The following is a 15,774-nucleotide window of genomic DNA, read 5'->3' as shown; positions in this document are numbered from 1 at the left end:
TTCATAGCTGTCTTGATTCCAAACTCCTTTTCATGTCTGCTGGTGCCTTAGTTGACAAAACCAAAACTTATCACACCCGTAACTCCAAATCCTCAGTGCGGCTTCTCTTTTGGAGCAACTGTGCTGCCTTGGGGGCTAGAGAATGAATTCCCTTCAAAGCCTGTTTTTGGCTATTGTATGACATACAATACCGGCTAAATCAAACTCTCCTTTTTCACAGCCAGCCGTGCAGCCCAATAATTGTTGGTGACCAGAGCAGATTTGCATGTTAAAAGGAGTGACTGGAGACACTTAAAAAGAAGAGGAAATGTATTCATCAAAGCTAGCTTTATCCTTATGAATATTATTATTCCCAGGGACAATACCCCCAGACCTCATTAGAGCAGGCCTGCATTTAGACTCCTTTTTTCCCATTAATAGTTAATTTGTAATGGTTTGAGTCTTAATGCTGATACTGTGCAGCTCACCAGAAGGAATTAAAGAAGGAGCCTGTAAGGCGCTCTCTGACAGTGGCATACTGCATCGTAAGGGTAGCTGGCTTTGAAAGGATATCTGTTAAGGGGAAGGGCAGGCAGTGGGTTAGTGTATTGGAGTGCTGCTGTTTGGAAGCTCGTAATATGAGAATTATAAATGACACTGGTAAGGACACTGTTCTCAGAAAGCGTATGATACTAGAGTTGTAGCTGATGCAGATGTGACTATTGAACTGATGGAATCTGGTGACGGCGGTTAGGCATTTTTGAGCAGGCAGCTCACACTGCTAGTCTCCCACATGGTACTAATTTAAGGGGACCAGAGTCCCAAAATAGAAATTGGGGGCACTGTGACTCCCCCTGTCAGAGGGGGTGGTTCAGCAGGGTTTTGGTGGTGGGGGGGTCGGAAGGGAGGCTCTTGTTATGATGGTGAGTAAGAGGTGCCTGCTTAATAATCATCGCTCCACACCCTTTCCCCAGTCTCTGCACTCAGCAATTTCTCCTTCTCTTACTCCACAACTCTCATTCCTGCCTTCAGGGATCAATCTGGGGTCTAGGTGTGCCAGTGTTGGGGGCTGACATGGGATCTCCTCACTGAGTTGCTGCACACTCTGGTACTAGGGTTGCCACCCATCCAGTTTTCACCCAGACAGTTTGGGTTTCGGCTTGTGTGTATGGGTGTCATTTGACAAGTCCTGATGTCTGGGTTTTTTGGATCTGTGGAAAAGGTGGCAACCCTAAGCAGAAAGAAGGAAGGAGGCAGAGGAGCAGCAGCAGCAGTAGCCGCCACTTCCGGGGCCAGACTGCTCACGCAGCTCGTAGTGGCCTCAGCTGTGCTGCTGAAGACCCTATGAGTGACAGGAGCAGGCCCTTGGGGGGAAGAGGCGGAGCAGGGGCAGGGTCTTGTGGAGAAGAGACAGACAGGGGTAGGACCTAGGGGGTCTCCTTACCAGCCATTAGAAAAGTAGCAACCCAGTATGGTACAGAAAGGAGTCTGGAAAGCTGCAAATCCGAGTGCATGGGACCATGATACAGAGCATATGTTCCAGAGGCACAACACTTTCCAGACATAGCTGAGCCAAAAATTCATGTTGATGGATGAGTCTCTGGCCAAAGGAAGCTAGTTGATCTCGCTGATTCATATTGCAGTTATGATGAAACACCATTCAGTCAGCCAGGATTCCCTTCACAAATCCTGGATGGTCCCAGAAAACCAGGCCATGACTTATAAGACCTTCAGTATTTTGATATTTAATAAAGAAATTAAAAGCAAAAAAAAAATCTATCTGCAAGTCCTCACACTTCAGAGAAGTGAGACTGTAGCAGAAAACTCTAGCGTTTTGTTTGAGCCTGAGGCAAGTTAATGTGTCGAGACACTTACTGTAATGTTGTATTACCCTTTTGTGCCTATCCTCCCGACCCTCCAAAAAAAGCAGATATGGTGTATTTGTGTTAGCACCTTGCTAACTGACATTGTGTTTCTTGTTCATGTCACAAGAGCCCACAGGCCCAAATGTAAGTTACAGGTAGTGTCCTAAATTACCACTCTCAACTGACCAGGTCCATATGAAACTTTGTGGGTTTTGATGGGTATGAATTCACATGCCTAAATTCTTTTTTTCTGAGTTATTGTTTTGAACCCACCCAAGAACTAAAGTAAAGTTCAGCTGAACCTCTGAGTTTTGCCTGATTTAGGGCAAATCAGAATTACTGGTATGTGCAATCTGGTATGTGAAAATGTCTCATGTTTTCAGTCTAAACATATGACTCTGACCGGGGTCACTGGAAACTTGGCTCTGATTCACTGGGTAGTTTGTGAACATAAACCCTGGCCGGAAGAGGAGATTTGACATGGAACGTGACAATGGGCAGGTTTGTTACAAAGCTCTGGCAAGTCTGCACCTGGACAAAGGACCAGTAACAACTCGGGTTCAGAATTAAACCCCGGAATCTGCAGTCATTTGTACTTTGCAGTACCTCCATTTGGATGGAGGAGGAATGATTTAATGTAAGTGAGGTAACCAGTAAAATAGGGAGCCTTTAGAAGGGTTTCGAAGAAGTAATTTGTATTATCCAAGCTGGGCATAATCAGCCACTAATAAGCCTGTTTATGTTATGACCTTTGCTGTCCCCTTTCAAGTGTTAGAGCAATATTAATCCTGCCTATTGTTCATTTCTTAACACAGTTAGGAATGCTGTATAAGTATACGTGCCTACCTCACGTGGATGATGTGGTCTCAAAGTAGCTTTAAATTAGCCCTCTTGCACATGTATAGCATTTTTGATTGCTGCATATTGTATAACTTTTCTGCCTTTAAAGATCCACTTTCAAGAATGTGTATCTAAGTTGCATGTGTACAAAATGCAGTAGTTCTGCCCAAAATGGATAATTGTGCTCCTACCGCTAATTAACAAAAGGAAATGCCAAACTGTATTTGTAGTTGCTGATTTTGTATGCTTAGCTGTGTATATGCAGATTAGTTATTCATTTATAAAAATTTAGACTTTAATACGTATGTAATCTGGCCAGGTTTCAGTTGCTGTGGGAACTATAACTCTGAATTTCATGTAAAATCCAACCATAGTATTACATTTAATGCAATTATTTTTGCTTTTTTAAAAAAGCCGGAGGTGAAAAAGGGAGTGATTTAATGTTGAAATAAATGTGAGGCTGAGAACAAACAAGAGAAGTTTTAGCTAAGAGAGTGATTTTTCTGGAAAGTCGTAAGTATCTGAAAATAGGCCTATAGAATGAAAGTGTCTTCTTGACACAACTGTATAATATTATTATTATAATATTTGAACTATTATAGCTATGGCAATGCTGTAATAAGAGTAAGCAACTGTATACCATATAAGCATCCTAAAAAGACAGAGCTTGTTTATTGTATTCACTTCTTTATTTCCAGAACACACCAGTGGGAACTCCAATTTTCATAGTGAATGCCACAGACCCAGACCAGGGGGCAGGAGGCAGTGTGCTTTACTCCTTTCAGCCTCCATCCAGCTTCTTTGCCATTGACAGTGGCCGCGGCATTGTGTCGGTGATACGAGGGCTGGATTATGAAATCACTCAGGCCTACCAGCTCCAGGTCAATGCAACGGTGAGTCAGGCCATCTGCTTCATTTAATTCTTTTGCTTGACATTTAAGACTCTTCAGCTGCAGTGGAAAGAATCTATTATTGCCTTGTTTTATCTCCCCTAATTCTACTTTCCCTTTGGAATCCTAGGTTCCTGTGGATTGCAACAGTAAAATTCTATTTTAGAATATTTTAGGTGGCCACATAGGCATGGGCTTGACTGCCAAGTGCCTCCAATATTTTAAGTGTGTACATGACACTAAAAACATACATTTCTTTCAAATATTTTATGCTTATAAATTAATTATTTTACAAATTGACTAGTGGCTTCCAACTCATGGGGGACTTGAATCTCCAAAGAGACTGTGTGGAGCACAGTGCAGGAAGCCTGCAGTCTGGAGAGGAGTGGAGGGGGAGGCTTCCTGGAGCAGAACATGAACCCTGATGAGGGAGAGCTAGGGATGTTAGTGAGGACTACAGCACTATCTGAGAAAGCGGGGCTGTGGGTACCCTGTCCCAAGGGAACAAAGGGTAGGAATTAATGGTCAATTCTCCGAATGGAGAGAGGTAACTAGTGGTGTTCCCCAAGGGTCAGTCCTAGGACCAATCCTATTCAATTTATTCATAAATGATCTGGAGAAAGGGGTAAACAGTGAGGTGGCAAAGTTTGCAGATGATACTAAACTACTCAAGATAGTTAAGACCAAAGCAGATTGTGAAGAACTTCAAAAAGATCTCACAAAACTAAGTGATTGGGCAACAAAATGGCAAATGAAATTTAATGTGGATAAATGTAAAGTAATGCACATTGGAAAAAATAACCCCAACTATACATACAACTTGATGGGGGCTAATTTAGCTACAACGAATCAGGAAAAAGATCTTGGAGTTATCGTGGATAGTTCTCTGAAGATGTCCACGCAGTGTGCAGAGGCGGTCAAAAAAGCAAACAGGATGTTAGGAATCATTAAAAAGGGGATAGAGAATAAGACTGAGAGTATATTATTGCCCTTATATAAATCCATGGTACGCCCACATCTCGAATACTGTGTACAGATGTGGTCTCCTCACCTCAAAAAAGATATTCTAGCACTAGAAAAGGTTCAGAAAAGAGCAACTAAAATGATTAGGGATTTAGAGAGGGTCCCATATGAGGAAAGATTAAAGAGGCTAGGACTCTTCAGTTTGGAAAAGAGAAGACTAAGGGGGGACATGATAGAGGTATATAAAATCATGAGTGATGTTGAGAAAGTGGATAAGGAAAAGTTATTTACTTATTCCCATAATACAAGAACTAGGGGTCACCAAATGAAATTAATAGGCAGCAGGTTTAAAACAAATAAAAGGAAGTTCTTCTTCACGCAGCGCACAGTCAACTTGTGGAACTCCTTACCTGAGGAGGTTGTGAAGGCTAGGACTATAACAATGTTTAAAAGGGGACTGGATAAATTCATGGTGGCTAAGTCCATAAATGGCTATTAGCCAGGATGGGTAAGAATGGTGTCCCTAGCCTCTGTTCGTCAGAGGATGGAGATGGATGGCAGGAGAGAGATCACTTGATCATTGCCTGTTAGGTTCACTCCCTCTGGGGCACCTGGCATTGGCCACTGTCGGTAGACAGATACTGGGCTAGATGGACGTTTGGTCTGACCCGGTACGGCCTTTCTTATGTTCTTATGTTAAGATGTTTGAGCCCCGGAGTGAAGGCAGCAAGCATAGGAAGAGGCCTTAGGAAGGAGAAGCAGGGTAGTTTGCAGCTATGTGGGGCAGAGAGGTTTTTTTGCCAAGAGCAGTTCATCTAATAAGCTGAGTGTCTGAGAGCCATCAGCCCCCCTCCCCCCTCAGCTGCTGGAGAGTTATGTGCAGGAGCTAGTTTTCCTAGAGGGGAAGGGGCTGAAGAGACATTGACCATTTCAGCTAAATTGGGACTGTTAGCAGGTATGGAAGATTGAGCTGCTTGGGTCCTCCCCACAGGTACCCATGGCTGGCAGGAGGGCAGAGAGCGGAATGGAGTTGCAGAGACAGTAAATAATTACAGTTAGGCATCCTGATTCTGGCTCATGATCTCTGCCTTGGGATGTGTCAATCAGTGGTGCTGCAAGTCATGAGGATACAATGCCATGAAGTAAACATTGCAATTCAATGTCAAAGTCATGCTATGATTACATTGTGATTTCCTACAACTCTGTTCATTAATGACTTGGCTTTGCAACTCCTGAAGACAGGTGCCACTGCCCATGCATTCCATATCTAGACACAAGTGAAGTGAGTTTAGTGATCTCATCCTCAATTTGGGTGCCTATTTGTCATATTACAAAACCACATGTGCTACAACAGAATTGTCTGTGTGTGTGCTCAGGAGAGGCCCAGAACTGCAGTTCAGCAATGCTGTAGATTAGGTTTGAGCTGTACAGGCAGAGCTGTGTGTAGGTCCAGGTTTGGGATAGACAGGAACACTGAGGTGGGGATCTGGGCTTCTATTTGACAGAACTGAGGTTGCACAGGCAGAGCCTGTTCAGATTCAGAAGCCTATGTAATGCCTGCCTGCACTGTGCAGACCACCAGGCCATATTATCAGTCCAACTTCACCAGACTTAAAACCAAAACCAAAAAAGTAGAAGTTTTTATCTGAAGAAAATAAAATCCTCAAGCCCAGTAGTGATAATGCCAGCATAGCAAAAGAGTGAGTCAGAAACAAGCATCCAGCAAGGCCGTAAACACTGAGGCCTGTGTGTTGAGGGTAATGTGCAAGCTGTGTTGTTGAATGCAGTTTAAATTAACATTAATCTCCTGGCAATCAGTCCTTGCTGCTGTTCAAAACCATTTGTGGAAGTGTGCAGTAACCTCTAATGTTTGCCTTTCACCACTGTGCCTGATGGTTGGGTATCAAGAGACTTATTTATCTCTCTTCATATGACATCCATGCTAATTCTCTTTGGTAGAATATGTAACACAGCATTAGTACTTATCTGGCAAATGGCTTCGTGAGCTAGCATGGCCTTGGGGCTCCCGTTGTGGAGGGACTGGTGCAGGAGCGCTCCCAGTACAGCAGACCTCACCTGATGCAGGGCAGTGCTGTGAGGAAGCTCAAATGGATGTAGTCCCAACTATTGCTCACAAGACACTGTAGTTAGGAAGTTCACATCTGTGGCATTTCAGGCACTGCGGCTGTAATAGAGTGCATACTGCGGCAGTTCTGGTTGGCAGTAAGAGGACTCAGTAGTAAGGGTGCCTACTTCACTATCTTGAGACCATTGAGGTTATTTCTCTTGCAAGCTAAGCCATGTTTGAACCCAGACTTCCAGCAGTGAAAAGCATACAATAGCCCAATCACCCTCTGGCCCCCTGGCTTGAAATGTTCCAAGGCTGTTGCTTTAAAAGGCTTTAATAATAGGACCTCCTGCATACTTGTTCCAGGCACTCACCTCACTACAACACAGGAAGCAATTTGTCTTACATAGAAAGAGAGCTGCAGTTGTACTAATCTTGCCCAACTCATTTATAAATATAATAGAAGTGGGTGACTTTTGACTTATTTAAACTAAAAATGTAACCTACTTGCAAGTGATTTTAATATCATGAGGGTATGTTCTCCCACGGCTAAATGTTTTGTATTTATTTTTAACCCATTATTCCAATTGTAGAAATTAAAATCAACGGTTGCTATTTATGGAGTCCACATAAATGACCATGTTATGAGCCCTTGTTAGTCACCGGCTGGCACTGCAGCAGCAGTTAACAAAATATATGGCCTTAGTTAAAACTAAGACATTTCAATGTAAGAAAACAAACTATGGATTGGAATATTTGTTAAACAAAAAGCAGACTCAAAACAGAATGAAAAATGCATGATGTCTACTAAATTAAGGGCAAATCTTGGGGAGAAAAACATATTATTTTCCAGCTCAGAGATATGTACTTCAGACAGTAACTTCACAAGATAGTTTTAAGAAAAAGTGATTTCCTGGAGTATTTATAGATCCCAACCTGATGGTGGTGGGTGAGATAGCAGGAATTCTGTAAGTGCAAATCTGAAACCCTTGACCATTGTGTGGGATGAACTATTGTTCTGGGTATTTCTCTTCCTGTCATAAATTATTTTTTTCATCTCCGGGTTTCAAGGACCAAGATAAAAGCAAGCCCTTATCCACTTTGGCTAATCTGGCAATCACCATCACAGATGTGCAAGACATGGATCCAGTCTTCATCAACCTGCCTTACAGCACAAACATCTATGAGAACTCACCTCCGGTAAGGACCTCTTTTTCTTGCAGTGAGAAGGGAAGGGAGGTATGGCTAAGGGGATAAAGAACACTAGACATCATAATGCTGGAGATAGATAATCCTCTCCTGTCAAGTACTGGGGTTTCCTCCTCTCAGGATGGTTTCTTTGGTTATTCTGTCCCAATTTTCAGGTGTTGAATCTGGGCTGGGAAGGAACACTATCTTCATTGCAGCTTCATGATGTCCAAATGCAAACACCATCGCATAGTTTTTGTTCTGCAGAACAAAATTGGGGAAATGGTAGATAGTCCTTGATTTGAGGTTTGGTAAAGGTGTTATGACAGTAGCAAGGCATCTGCTCATTCTGGGGAAGGGTAGCTTGATATATGGTAACATTTTCAAAAACCTCTGTACCCTAAATACCATTGAAAGTCAATGGTACTTATATTCCAAAGTAACTTTTAAAGATTTTACCCATAGAGCATGTGTTCTCTACACTTTTAGAAAAAGACATTCTGTCCTAAAACCATCATGTTCTAGACTTCCACGCACTCACATACCACTTCTGGAATCCTGCATTCAAATGCCTGATTAGAGCACAGTTTCATTCATTCATCTCATCCAGCTACACAATTTAACATAAACATACTCAAGAACAACCATGGACTAGAATAAATATAGTTCAGCATTGGAGTGCAATGTCCAAGCTGTATAAGGGCTCATTATTGGAACAAGAGCAATGGCTGCAAATCAAAGTTAAGGTGGACTGGTGATGTCAGAGAAGGTTCATCCAGTGCCAGGATCCACTCTCCTTAACTCAGGCTTGGGTCACATGTGCCTCACTTTCATAGCTCTACATTCATCTACATATGTTCTCAATCCTCCCCCCACTCCCAAGTAATTTCTTCTGCATTCAATGTATGCTCATACTGAGGAATTTCCAAAATACTGCATATTGACTGGAACATTTCAAGGTCTGTATGGATGGGCCTTGTAGTCCTGCACACTGGGCAGGAAATGTAGGATTTTTAGCATTCCCTGAGTGTATGGAGGGATTGTCTAATGCCATCAGAAAAAGCACAGAGAAAAAGTTATAAATCAGACTGGAAATAAGGTGTAAATTTTTAACAGTGTGGGCAATTAACTATTAAAACAATTTGACGAGGGTTGTGGTGGATTCTCCATCACTGACAATTTTTAAATCGAGATTGGATGTTTTTCTAAAAGATCTGCTGTAGGAATTATTTTGGGGAAGGTCTATGGTCTGTGTTATATCGGAGGTCAGACTAACTGATCGCAATGGTCTGTTCTGGCCTTGGGATTTATGAATATATGAAGGTGGAAAATCTTTTAGAAATGTGTTTGATTGGACAAACGGAGATGTCGTGACATTATGATGTCATGTCAGCGCATTGCAATGCAATGTACATGTTTGGGTGAATGTAGTCCATGTTGTGAGGATCTTATAAGCAATGTTTGTGAGATTCAAATCACTCCTTTGAAAATAGGACAATCCTAGAAATACTAGGACATATGGTGGCAACTCTAAATAATAAACCATTACAAAATCAGTGGGGCTGAGACCTATATGCACAAATCACACAGTGGAATAGCCTCTTCCAAATGACCTCCCCAAACCCCCTCCCCCCAAAAAAGAAAATAGGAAATTACAATTAATTCAGAACCAAAATGACCTTGTTGGTACATGGTAGAACCAACCCCCTACACACACATACAATTGTCGGAGAAAAACTCAGTTCTCGCTTTTTCGTTTGGGTGCAGCAAAATCAAATACTTTATTATTTCTCCAGTAATTACAATGGAGGGAGAGAGTGCCATAGGACACAGGGTCGCCCCAGTCCTGGACAGGTCTCTCAACTGGTAAACAATTACAGCAAGCATTTATACCTTTGTAACAAACAATTTCTAGCAATAATACAGACGGTAAAAAGCAACAAATACATTTTGTTTATACATAAGCCTTTCTGCTATCTTATTTGTCTCACTCCTAAGAAAAGCAAGCCTGCATATTTGGTTATCAGTGCAAGGTCGTAATAACTTTGTACACAGTTCTTTCCCTATGTCTCACACTATCCTTGCTTCTAGAAGTCTCACGTCATTAGGGTTACAGCTGGGCTAACTCTTGCTAACTGACTGACATGTATTAAGATCCCCTTCAAATCCTTATTAATTCTTTCCCTGCTTCCACACAATAAATGGCAGCATATAGGCAATCAGTAAATAATATTGAATATACACATCAAAAGCAATATAAGACGGGGTGATGTGCCAGAATACTACTACTAGGATCATAGATGTTAGTGATGGCAAAGCTCTATTAAATTATTGATTGTCTTCCTGGGCAAGGATAGGATATAGTTTTCCCTATAGAAGATGTTTTAGATATTTGACTGATTTTTTTTTATTAGAGTTAATGTTTAAAATCAAGTTTACAAAAGTTAAGAAGGAAGGTACTGTACATCTGGGATCAGGCTTGAGTTATGAGAGATTACAAGTATTGGTTACAAGGTGCACAAGATACATACATAGCACATAACCAGCATAGACCCAGATTGGGGTGTGGGAGTTTTTAAAGCATCAGTGAATAAGTGATCTCGGGTATGCCACCCATAGAATGTATTTAGAGTCCAAGTCGGTATTGCTGTAATGAATAGGTATGTAGATGGGGTGCGTCCCTTGGTTTGTCAGGGAAGGAAGTGGGTCATTTCCCTGACCGGCAATCTCATTTACTTGTCCTAGTACTGATGGTGTCCCATGATGTGCTCCGTGTAGATGTCTCTGGACCACCTGATGGTGTCGGACATCATGAGCTGGGCATAGTGCCAACCAACTCTGCACGCTCTCAGCACCCGCTCATTGTGGAGGTCCCAGGCGCCCAGGGCTCTATTACATTTGATCTGAGCCAAAAGGCTGAGAAGTGATTCAAGAGGGGAGATACAGTTGATAGATACAACAGGACACATGAATTACGCTCACATGAAATCCTGTCTTGTTTATATTAAGCATTTTCCCAGCACTAGACAGTATACACAGTGAAGAAGAAAAGTTCCTACTTAGAGTGTTGTTAGCAAAAAAAGAATGATATGAAATGAAAATCCCCACTATTATCAAAGATTATAGACTGGATCATCTTCAGGGAATGACCTTGTATCCATTAAAGGACTCTCTCTCTTAAATTAAATGACAGTATAGTAAGACTGAAGCTAACTGGTCCCTTCATGTTGTTACTTACACTAATGTACATAACAATTACTTTCTGAAAGTACAGTACTCAGCCTGGATAAAATAACCACAAAATCCATGTCTAAGGTGAAATATGAAATCAGCCCACAACTACGAAGCCACAATCTATCAGATTTCCAGCTTGTTTATAGATTTAATTTCTGTTGTTATTTTATTGCATCTGAAAAAGCATATAATAGAATTCAAGAGTAAAACTGGACGAAACACAATTCTGATCCATCAAAATGTCCTCATCCTCCATAGAAAATATGTGAGTGTACAGCTTGTATTCAGTGATTTCCCCTTTACTTTCTCCATTACATTGGTGTGTGCAATAGATGGGAGTTCAAAGAGGATCTGTATTTGATTAAATGATGGAGTGTAAAGACAGGTGTATTTTCCCTTCAGGGAACAACTTCTGAAGTCTGTAAAGAGCATAAGAACACAAATCTCTGTGCACATGCTGAAGTTTGGCTGTGCCACTTTTGCAAGACAAGAAATGGCTCATCAAAGCACCAGCCTGGTGCTGTTATCTACACTACCTCTGACTATTTTTCTTTTCCTTTCAGATCTCCAAGCTGTCTACCCGTAGGTCTGGTTTGGAGATTTTGTGACCTAATAGTCTCAATGCATATGTGAACAGGAGACTAGTGTGAAGTGAATTCCGATATAATCATGAAAAACTGTAGTAAGAGGTTCCACTAGAATTTTCTCTTGCAAGAATAGTGATCATTATTAACAGTGAAGTAATTTAAAAAAAAAGTAGCAGTACAATAGCTTGCCACTTACTTCTACTTAGTCACTTTTGAACCTCATGAAATCAGGCACCAATACAGTTTCTAGAACAGTGGTTCCCAACCTACGGCCCAACCAGCACACAGCTGTGGCCCACGTGACATTCTCAGGGTAATACAGGTAGTATTGGATGCGGCCCACATTGGTAAATAGGTTGAGAATCACTGCTCCAGAACCTATTATGATGCGTGCATGGACCGTGAAAGCATCCCAAATGCACCTCCATCCTGACCTATAACACCCTGGGTATTCAGTTGTGGATGTGCCGAATAAAAACGGTCAAACTGTGTGGTGGTTCTGTTATGTGAAAAAATAAGTCCGCTAGGGATTTTGATGAGACATCTGGGATTATTTCACTTCTGCCACAAAATGGGCTTTAACTTGACCTGGACACTCTGGTCTGTTTACCATGCACTCTGACCTGATATATGCATCCCTCTTCAGGCCCATTGGGCTAATATATACACAAGCTGTTTCTGCTGTTGTAGACGTAAGGGTGCCTACAAGGTTTGGACAAGGTTCCTGATAGTTTCCCCAGCCTCTCTGGCTCTGTCTGTCTGTCTGTGTCTCTCTCTCTCTCTTTCTGTTTATCTATGGTGCACAGCATGACTGTGTTTCTCTATCTACGTATCAGGCAAGAGTAAATAATCTAAAGTGTATATGTTACCTAATAAAATCTTCTTATTTGGGATTACTGCATCAAATTTTAATTTCCTCACTCAAGTAACAGCATGTCAGCCAGCCTGTCGGTGAAGAGCTGATAGAAGGTGAAAGGAGTGGATAAACTGCAGCAAATTACTGAAAACAGATCCCTATCAGCCCTTTGACTAGAATTGACTGGAAATAAAGAGTGAGAAATAGGATTTTTTTTTTTTGCTTCAGATTCTGCCATGGCAGCTTTCTGAAGCGCATCCCCTCCCCCTCCCACTGGCTTCTCCTGCCTTGACACGGGGTTAAGGGTCATCTTTCAAGTCCTTAATCCTGTGACAGAAGAAGGAAGAAAGGAGAAGAGTGCTGCTGTGGTTCTTATTTTTCTGAGCTCAGGATACTGTACCAGAATTCAAAAACATTTTGCATATACTTATTCAGATTCTGAGGAAAGAAATCTCCTCCTCCCCTCACCTCCACTAAGAATTCATTAACAGGCAAAGAGGGGGAAAGAATTTGTCTTCTCGTTAGAATATGCAATGCCTTTCTTGATGCAGTTTGTATTCTCAAAGGGGACAGTACAAATTTCCCCTGGCTCCTGGACAAATCAAAACAGAATACATACAGTTACAGTAATGCTCAGCATGTGTGGTATAGAGTTCTTTTCTTCAAAATGCTTTGCAGATGTTAATCCTCACAACCTGTGTCAGTTGTTAAGTATGTGGCCATTTTACAGACAGGTAAATGGAGGCGTAGAGAAGGGATTTACCCCCAGTCATAAAGAGGACTCGCTGTCCGATAACCCAGGATTTCCAGGCTCCTAGTTTTGTGTTCAGACCACAGCTCACTCTTGTCCAACAACTTTAAATCAAGAAACCATCAGCTTCTTTTCCAGAGGGGACATGGGAACAATCCACCCAGCAAGAGGTAAGCTGAGGCACACCCGAATACATTCCACACTGGCATCCCAGACAGGAAACTGTGCAACAGTGAGAGATGCTGAGACCCAGTAATTTTTAGGTGAGTGAATAATATGTTCCTTATTGCAGCATGGCATTTATCCACCTTAAAATAGAATTAAAATACTTTTAATTCTTTGTCACCTCCAAACTCCCTACCTTCCACCCCCAAATCAGTAAGTTAAAGAAATAATGCAGAAACAGTACCCTCTTGGCTCCAGAGTATCGATAGCTCTCAGTTAATTCCTTCTTAGACTATTTCCAGCCCATCAGTGTGAACGCTTTATTAAAAGCTCAGGGTTTTATTAAAAAAGGATTTATTTACCCTCCCCCAAACCCCTCAAACTTTATTTGGCTAATGTAAAATTCTCCTTTTTTCTGGTTTTTAAGCATGGGGCTGTTTCAGATTATTGCTTTTTAAATCTTCCCCTTCCATCCATGTGGGAGTGGGTTATTCTGTATTCCAGCACTTTGCTTCCCATTTTACATCGTCTACTTTGGGGCCTTACATTATGGCCTCACCCCTCCTTGACAGTCAGATCAGGTGTTAATCCCTGTAAGAATATTGGGAGCTTTCAGGAGTAGCTGCAGCCACCAGTTTACCTGACAGATACATGGATGATTACCACCAGTAGACATGAACTTCATGATTCAGCTTAGGAACCTCACTAGTATATAGTGTCTAATAACATGGACTTCTCCCAGGTGACAGTGGCAGAGTTACCTCTGATTTAGAGATGGAGGTAACTGCCTGCCTGCTATTGGAGTATCCTGGACAATAGGCTTTCATCTTGTGATGATACAACAGACAAAGTTAAGGTGTCTTGTAAGAAGAGCCAGGGAAGAAACTAGCTGCCAATCCAAGAGGAGTTGAGAGAGACAGAGTAAGTGAGGAGGAAACTTACCAATTACTTAGTTTCTTCATATGAGGGAGCACCTAACAAGGATGGAGCTGTCAGGACTTTCACTTTCACTCTGTACAGCTACCATGGATTGCCGTTATATTTATTAACATACTGAGGATGTTTCTGGATGGGGCCCCAGAAGTATTTTTTTATTTCCCATTTGATCTTTACAGTAAATGGAGAAATTGCATCAATTTGCATTTCTGCTCCCTCTACGTGCACCCTGAGACACAGCAGAACATAGGTGTAAACAGAACCTGCTCCAAGTTGGTGCCAAGTTTCTATTGGAGCATCAGAAATTAGTTATCATGATTTCAGATGTGTTTATCATTCCTGAAATTCACCAACTAAACATGGGATGGATTAGGGCAAATTTTTGGGGGGGAGGGATTTCTTGGCTTTGTCAGGACATCAGAATATGTAATAAAAGCCTGGTACATGAGGATGCCTAAAGAAAATAGAGAGTGCAGTGAGAGGCCTTTCTTAGGGCCACATTGATCCAGCTCCCTTCCAACCCTCTGCTGCTTGGCTCTAGAAGTGCTTTTCTGCAGATCACCATTTGCTCTGGGATAGTGGATAAGTGCTCTGCATTTGAGGCTGTTACCCAGGTGCTCAGCTATGAGGGCAAGTCATGACTATATTGTCATGTTTTATTTCACACAAAGCAATTAATTGAAGATGGACATTTAATAAGACCCGATACTTTGAATTCAGTGGAAAGACTTTCATGACTTTTGGATCAGGTTATTAGTGGGAGACCTACAAACTCCTGGGAGTTTCATTCCACTTGTCACATCGATGTTGGGGGAGCATCATATAAACAGGATTGCATGAAAAATAGTCACAATCTGGTAGGCCATAAAGGGAAGTGTAGCAGGTGGCAATTGCTGTCTCTTCTGTGCTTTCAGGAAATGGCTGTCTGAGCAGTGGAGGTGAGGCATCATATCCACTGAACTGTGTGTTTCACTGCCATGGATAAAGTGTGAATCCTTTTCAGCAGGGCACGAGGAGGGGCTTGTAAACAGGAGTGGGGAGAAGTAGAAAGGGTTGACCCACAATTGCGAAAACAACTCCATGGAAAACCTGTGTCAGACTTTCCAGAGCCAGCCAAACTCCTAGTTTCCAGTGCTGCCAGTCCTTTAATCCTCATGACCAGATGGTGAAATACCATCTATCTTGTGGGTTACCCCATGGCTCTTGCAGGTGGGTTTTTCTAAAAAGAAAATCCCTAAACCCTAACAGCAGCATCAGTACTCTTAGCTTCTGCCTCTGGCCACGATCATCCCACTTGGCAGCCACAGAAGGTGGCTTTTTGTAGGATAAACCTGCACCAAAATAAACAGGGCCATTACTATTCCTGTGTGATCGCTAGCCCCCCCCCCCCCCCCCGCCCCCCCCCCCCCCCCCCCATCCCCCCCCCCCGCCGCCCCCGCCCCCGCCCCCCCC

At 42.2% G+C, this 15,774-nt stretch overlaps 1 protein-coding gene across 6 annotated transcripts in view; it reads left to right on the top strand.

Annotated features, from left to right (window-relative positions):
- The window catches only part of CDH23 (cadherin related 23), a 529,883-nt gene that overhangs the window by 226,266 nt on the left and 287,843 nt on the right, over positions 1 to 15,774 (top strand). For 5 of the 6 annotated variants that reach the window (XM_045025474.1, XM_045025448.1, XM_045025449.1 and 2 more), the window contains 2 exons: positions 3,383 to 3,577; positions 7,677 to 7,805. In XM_045025474.1, coding sequence (XP_044881409.1) covers positions 3,383 to 3,577; positions 7,677 to 7,805 — 324 coding nt within the window. Of the gene's footprint in view, positions 1 to 3,382; positions 3,578 to 7,676; positions 7,806 to 13,223; positions 13,392 to 15,774 lie in introns of those variants that run through there. The other variant, XM_045025450.1, reaches the window with a different exon arrangement.

Source organism: Mauremys mutica, chromosome 7 (genome assembly GCF_020497125.1).
Source record: "Mauremys mutica isolate MM-2020 ecotype Southern chromosome 7, ASM2049712v1, whole genome shotgun sequence".
NCBI lineage: Eukaryota > Metazoa > Chordata > Testudines > Geoemydidae > Mauremys > Mauremys mutica.
This window is presented reverse-complemented; position numbering and strand designations above follow the sequence as displayed.